The sequence below is a fragment of the Elaeis guineensis genome, chromosome 3 (genome assembly GCF_000442705.2).
Source record: "Elaeis guineensis isolate ETL-2024a chromosome 3, EG11, whole genome shotgun sequence".
NCBI classification, from domain to species: Eukaryota; Viridiplantae; Streptophyta; class Magnoliopsida; order Arecales; family Arecaceae; genus Elaeis; species Elaeis guineensis.
In genome coordinates, this window is record NC_025995.2 from 79260604 (window position 1) to 79268154 (window position 7551).

The 7551-nt window shown below is 36.7% G+C and overlaps 1 protein-coding gene across 3 annotated transcripts in view; it reads left to right on the forward strand.

Moving 5' to 3' along the window:
- The window catches only part of LOC105033286 (probable histidine kinase 6), a 31868-nt gene extending 24795 nt beyond the window's left edge, over window positions 1-7073 (forward strand). For all 3 annotated transcript variants that reach the window (XM_019846605.3, XM_019846604.3, XM_019846606.3), the window contains exon 12: window positions 6304-7073. In XM_019846605.3, coding sequence (XP_019702164.1) covers window positions 6304-6562 — 259 coding nt within the window. In that variant the 3' untranslated portion in view covers window positions 6563-7073. The remainder of the gene's footprint in view (window positions 1-6303) is intronic.
- The last annotated feature ends 478 nt before the right edge of the window (window positions 7074-7551 follow it).

The window sequence follows — 7551 nt, forward strand, 5'->3', positions numbered from 1 at the left end:
AATTCGAACTTTTCTTCTCGTAGAAGATTTTTCTCAAGAAAAATCTTGGTCTTGAGAACTCTGATCAACTCTTTTGATCTTAACTGAGAAATCAACTCATTGATCTGCAACCTTCTTCTTCTCCTCGATCTTTGATCTCTAAGTCACCAGAACTCTTTCTAGGCGTGTGGAAGAGAGAACACCCAATCTTTGGGCATGGAAAGGAAGAATATGAGAGAGAGGAGGCGTGAAGATTTAGAAAGGGAAGATTTTCTTGATGAAAAATCAATTAGAAATTTAGAAAGGGAAGATTAAGAAATCCTAGAGACCTCTTTTTAAATAGACATAAGTCCTGACACATATTAGGAGCCCTGTCATCTTAAAAAGGTAGATTCTTATTTCATAAGAATCCTCTACCTTTTAAATATGATTTATGCCAAATAAAATCAGATATAAAAGGTAATTAATCAGCTCTTTTAAGCATGTACAATAGCCATCTATGGAATACATGTCAGGTGGTTGGGACGCCAACTTTTAACACCCCACAAAGGGATCTCCAGTCATAAGAGATGGGGCATGGACCCTACCCTCTCTCCTTCACGCCATGACACATAAGAGTGGGTGGGCCCTTCTAGGATATGATGCTTAATAATTTTCAAAAAAGAAAAATTACACCACCCATTCTTTCATCTATTCCACATGCATACTTAGAGATAATTAGGAGATATGGAAAAGATAATGTTAGGATAATTATGCCAACTAATTGACTTAATTAAATCCTCTTGGACTTATAATTAAGAGTCCAATTAAATCCAAATGAATTTAGGTTAGGTTCAAGGCTATGGACTTGATCAAATCAAAGTTCCGAGAAGAATTAGGTTTAATCATGTGCTAGCATGATTCTTATAAATCTAATAGAGTTTCAAATAAACTTTAACCCAATTGAAACTTCATAAGCCCAATAGGCAAATTCGAAATTAAATCTCTTAATGTGTGATCCCATAGATTTCATTCTATCTGGTAGTGAGATATATTGTGATCTTTATCACAATATCATCGAAATTCTTTTCGATGGATTGGAACATTTTCAATTTTACCCTTCAAGGGCCATCGATCATCAAGATGACGTCCGATGAGTCTCACAATCCATCAGTGACACCTAGCAGTATATAGTGGCGATCCAGTAGAATAAAAATATGAACCCTTAGGTGCAGTGATCGTATGATTTAGTCCTTCTATCGTGAGTCCCGACTTGACGGAGGTCATGGAGAATTCGTCAAACTCCATCATCAATTTTATGTAAGATTGGCTAGACTCGAGTTCATTTGTGAATCTTATGGAAACTCTTTTCCAGTATTCATACTTGTTTTGACCAAAGATTTTCTGAACTCAATCTCGCAAATCACATAGGACTTCTTCTTTTCTACCAAGGTCAATAAATTCCATCTAGGTGCATCCTACTTCAAACCGCGAATCTGAACCTATTGAAGCCAACATACACAGCAAGGATCCGAATGGCTAGGGATCAAGAGAACGTACAGTCAAACTCAATAGCCAATATCACCGCAGGTCAAAGGATCACTTATATCACTGCAGCATCGAGAAGACCACTGATGAGTGAGTAGACATCCATGTGGTTCTCATGTTGGTCACGTTCAGTGCAAGTTGTTCTCTAACAACCACCTACACCTTCACTCCAGTGTCTCTACACTGCAGACCCAAGATTCATCTGTCCACAAAAGAGGTGAACCGTGCACCGATCTCAAATGGATTGATCACTCTCCTCCGTGATGATCCTTTGATTGGGAGCATTTAGAAATTAACCTCTAATTAATGTATGTCTCAAATTCTTAACTCTTTAAGAATATACAAAAAATCATGTTTATTAATTTTTAGGATAAATCATGGACATATAAGCATGATTGAAAAGAAAAAACTCTTTATTTATAATGAAAGTATTATAAGTATAAATTTAGGTCTTGGAAATATATAATGTGTCAGCCAAAAATTGGTTTCTAGGGCACAAATCCAACATCTGCACCCTGTAGGCTCCTCTAAAACCGCTAAAAGATCATCCAACTTAGCGATTGAATCAATGGAATTCGAGCTGTTTCTTTCTCCTTGCACTTCTTTCAAAGCGGATACTTCCGCTTAAAGTACCCTGCTTTACCACACTTGAAGCATTTTCTAGTCTCCTTGCTGTCCTTCTTGGACTGTCTTCACCCCACCTGCTCGCTGTTTTTCTTCCCTTTCCTGGACGTCTCTGAAAATGCAAGACCCTCCTAGAAGATCTCCCCCTTCGTCATCCTCTCCCACTGCTCATTGGACCTGAGCACTGATATGATTTCCTTGTACGACAGTGTCTCCTTATCATACAGCAACGTTGTCATCAACGGATTGAAGCTCCTGGATAGCGAACGTAGCAGCAATAGGCTCTTATCTTCCTCTTCGAGCTCCACCCCAATGTTGAGTAAGTCCATGCTCATCCAATCAAACCGCTGAATGTGTACCGCAACATCCTTGCCTTCCTACATCTGAAGGCTATACAGTTGCTTTTTCAGCATCAACTTGGTGTGCATGTTCTTTTCCATGTACAATTGGTGCCGCCTCGACCACAAAAAATTCTTGGGTGTTCTCTCCTTCGACATGCCATATAAAATCTTATTCACTAGACAAGTCCTAATCGTGGCATATGTCCTTTTCTCCAAGGTTATCCACTGCTTGTCATCCATCTCCTCTGACCTATCCTCCAAGGCTGAGTCCAGCCTTATCTGAACCAACAGATCCTCCACTCTAACCTTCCACATAGTGAAACTCCTCTTTCCGTCAAATTTCTCAAATTCCACTTTTACCCTGCTGCCATCCATGATCACACTGAATCAAAATAGCATAAGATATAAATCTGAAAAAAATACCTAGCTAAGGAGGGTGGACAGCAACCCCAGATCTCTTCCTTCCTCACAAAATCTGGAGAAACCTTTAGATATGAACTTCTACTGATCCTTTTGTTAAAAACCTGATCTTCTTCTTCCTCCATGCTCAAGCTGCTGCATTGCTCTGATACCAATTGTTGTGATAACCTCTGGTACAACTTCCGTACCAGATGAGGATCATTTGCATGGACCTGGGTGTTAATCCAAAAAATAAAGAAGAAATGCAGAAGCAAACGATGGAGACACAAGGAGGACACAAGGAGGCACTAGAGTTTTGATGTTGGAACTAGAGAGAAAGAGAGAGTTAAAGAGAGAAGATCAATTGGATTCCACTGTATTAAACCCTAATACAATCTATGTATATATATACATAGCCAATATGGTCTGACAAAAAAACTTCCTTGGCTAACCCATATATGAAAGCACTCATCGAGTCCATGTACACCTATGTCTGACATGCTCTCATTTTATGGACTTAATTTCAGTCCAAACTCTGGTTTAGCCTCCTTAAGACCTCTCAAATCAGGCCTTAAGATCCTTAGGATCAAACCCGATCCTAGATCCATGTAAAAATTCATGCAACTCTCCCCGCGACACTAAGTCAAGCCAGTCTGGAATTGAGTTGATTCAATCTTGGACTGAGTCGACTCACCTACGTACCATGCCAGAAATCTCAAGATCCTGTCTTCTGTCTGGCATTTTCTCTGAGACATGGTCGATCCAGTCTCAACCCAGACCTGTGAAACTGCTTTTTCTCTGCAGTTTTCAGCCTTGGTTTTGGTTCTTTGCTCCATCTTGTGTTCCCAAGTCTCCAGAGCATCAACTAAGTCCCTCAAGGCCCTCAACTCCTAGACCTCAAGCCCGTGGATGTCTCCACCCTAGACCACTCTTGTTCTAGCCCTGGGACCACACCTGTCCTAGTCTTCCGAAGCCAATATGTTGACTCCTCCTGCGGCCTCCCAAGGCTTGTGAGCACCACACCAACTCTTACATGGTATGCATATCATATCATGATGACACTTGCACACATTGCAATGGAAGTATATGAAAGGATTCATAACTTGTTAAACACTGATTGGTTATGATTGTTTGGTACTCTTATATGGACATTTTGAATAAATACAATTTAAACTAATTTATAGAAATCTAGGATCAGAAGTCACCATATGTGCTGATTGTTGCTTACCATACGCATTCTATAAATTCAAACATTTTCAATTAAAAGTAACTCTGTACAATTATTTTGCATGTGTGACAAATAGACTAAAAATTCATGATAAAAATTATAGGAGAACAAGTAACTACTTCGACATGTTAATAACTTAGGTATTTTAGACATGTTGGTGCTGTCAGGAAGCTCAAATTCTATTTACAATATGAATAACTTCTAAGCTATTGTCATTTCTAACCTTTACTTCAATTATCTATGACGACTCCTTATCATTATTATGTACGGTTGGTCATTATCATCTATGTGCTTGAATTATCATGTACGGTTGGCTTTCACATCTTTGTGAACAGAGAAAAGGAAAATCCAATAGGAAGAGCTTGTGACGACCTAGGATAGAAATGAAGTTGCCATGATGGTTAGGTGCATGTTTAAAATAAGAATCTAAGTACTGATATGTATCAGCTAATCTCAATTCTTATTAGAAGTGATAACCTAATTATTAGGGGCCATTTGGTTGCCTGCAGTATAACAGCATGCAGCTCAGGCTACAATTCCATCGCTTGCAATGGGAATTGTAGTTGTAGAAAGGCACCTTATTTGGTTGTCTGTAATTGAAAAATTGCAAATACTTGTACAACTGTTAGGTTGTTTGATGTGGAAAGAAATATGGTAACATTAACTTGTTGAATTTTCTATTAGAGTATAGTATTTATTATATTATTTGTAATTATAGAAAAAATAGTATTGCTGGTAGATTATCATTGGATCAATATAAGAATAATTACTATAAAATATTTTGATTTTATAATAGTTAGACATACTATTTACCATATGCGCTGTAATAACTTCTAATTATTATGTATTATATATTAGATGCAATTATGATTATTATTATATTATTATATAAAGATTGTAATATTATAATCTTATTATAATATTATATTAATATTATTACTTATAATAATATTGTAGTATTCTAATAATAATAGCATTTACATAATAATAACATAATATTCTAATAATATAAAATGTAATGTATTATACTGTTATTATAAGAATAATGTAATATTATTATAACAATATTTTGTTATAATAATTTCTTATTATCATAATATTATGATACATTATAATATGTTAATATTATTATTATTACTATAATATAGTATAATACAATATGACTATTATTATAATGCTATTATGACATTTATAATAATGGAATACTCATAATATAATATTCTAATTATATTTTAATATTATTATAAAGCTATAATATTCTTGTAACATTGCTATGTATAATAATATTATTATAATATTATAAAATTAATTTAGTTTACAAGGACATCATGGAGTAGAAGGGAATAGTTAGAGTAGCATATAGCCCCTTCGAAAGGGCTTTCTCTATTATAAGATTCCTTGTAGTTGAAACCGCAGCCAATTTTGGCTACAACTCGTACAAGTTTTGAGGCCTTTTTTATAATTGCACTGTAGCCTGAAGTTGCAATTGCAGGCATCCAAACACTTGATTTGGATGCCTGTAATTCAATTTCTGCCAACTGCAACTGCAACCTGCCAATTGCAGGCAACAAAACAGCCCCATTGTACATACATAGACTAGCACACAAGGTGCAATGCTGTGTACCCTGTACCTACAAGTAATCATTGATAATTTGTATTTAGGTGCGGATATTGGCCACTAGCCAAAACCAACGTGAAGCCAACATGTGTCGGTGACACCCTCACAGCAAGCTTTGCACATATTATAGAGGATGAGTTTCAATCAGGTGCCAAATAGCTAGCCTTTTTCATGGGAAACAGATGGTGAGATGAGTAATACTTGGTTATTTGACGACTTGTAGGCTTAGCCGATAAGGCTTCTAAATGAAAACTTAAATGATTGGACATATTGGCAGAACATTATGGTCTAAATTCTGATAGAGTTTTGCAAAACACCTTCTGGAATTTGCTTATAAGATTTTTCTTTAAGTGACTCTGTATGTCACCTTTTTTGTTAACCAGTCAACTAGTGTACTTTTTTCATCTGTTGCTGACAATTCCTTAAAGAGAAGACATTAATATTGATTGAGCTCACTGATTGACTGATTCTGTTCTTTTTAAGTTGCTAATGTTCGACAAAACATCAAAATATTTGGATAAAATACAAGCATGATATGCAGATTAGAAAGGAAGAGCAAAAATTACAAGATTTCTCCTTTGTCACAGATTTGAAGCAACTCGACAAATTCGCCTAATGGAGAGCAAAGCAAATGAGGAAGTTAAATGTGGAGAAACTTATGAAGGTTCTGAAAGGGCTGAGTGGCACCTGCCAATTCTGGCTATGACTGCTGATGTCATTCAGGCAACATATGAAGAATGCATGAAATGTGGAATGGATGGTTATGTCTCCAAGCCCTTTGAAGAACAGCAACTTTATCAGGCAGTTGCCAAGTTCTTGGTATCCAAACCCAATTCAGACTTATGAATATGTACCATTGTAAAGACAGGTGGAATATCCTGCATGTTGCAACTCAATATTACTGCTACCGAAGTGAAGGGTGATGGTCCAGCCCTGCTGATGCTTTCTGCTTATGGCTTCTATCTTAATGACTGGTGATTTATCTGAGCAAATTCAGTCAGACCTAACATGATGTTCTTCGGTTTGCATTTTGCACGCTTGCCTTTCTGCAGTAGCTGAGTCTCCTGAAGTTTCGGCAAAAGATGCTTGGGACCTTTGTACATTATTGACTTTGATGAAATACAAGGATCTGTAGCGTAAGAAGGGTCTGGAGATATATTGGTTAGGTGGAAAGCTTCTGTTGTCTGAAAGGATGGTGTATACTGTATATTTCTCTGATTTTATTCTTTAAAGTCTCTCTGAAGCATGTATCTTGTCCCTTTTTTTCTGTATCTTTTTGACTCTCCATAATTTTTGCGACATACTTGGAAAGTATGTTATGACAACTACACCGATAAAGGCTTCTGGCCTTCCCTTATTGTCTGATCTACTCTAGTTTACTAAAGCTGCAGTGAGCACTTTTGAAACTGTCAAATTTTCAGAAATTAGTTGTCTACTGATCTAGCAACTGATAAGTTACAAAGATAGTGGTCAGTTATGAGGTATCACAGATAAGATACCATATCTCTGATAAAGTTAATGTTGTTAGTTCTTTAAACACGCACAAGTGATGAACTATTTAACATAGTTTGCGACAAGTGATATTCAAATTAGAGAATTCTAGTTCTATTTATGAGTTCTTTTGTCCTGTGTTGATGACTTGGTGGAGTCTGCTCTGCAACCACAACAAACCTTGGAAGCTGCATGATGCCAGAGTCCTGCTGACCCTGCTCTCTGGTAAGACTTTGTATTCTCTTTCGAATCATGGGTTGGTTATTCAAAGTGATTCTGGGGTGAATTTAAAGTACATTGGTCACTCTGACTGGGCACCTGATTGAGGCTATCACCTGGACTTT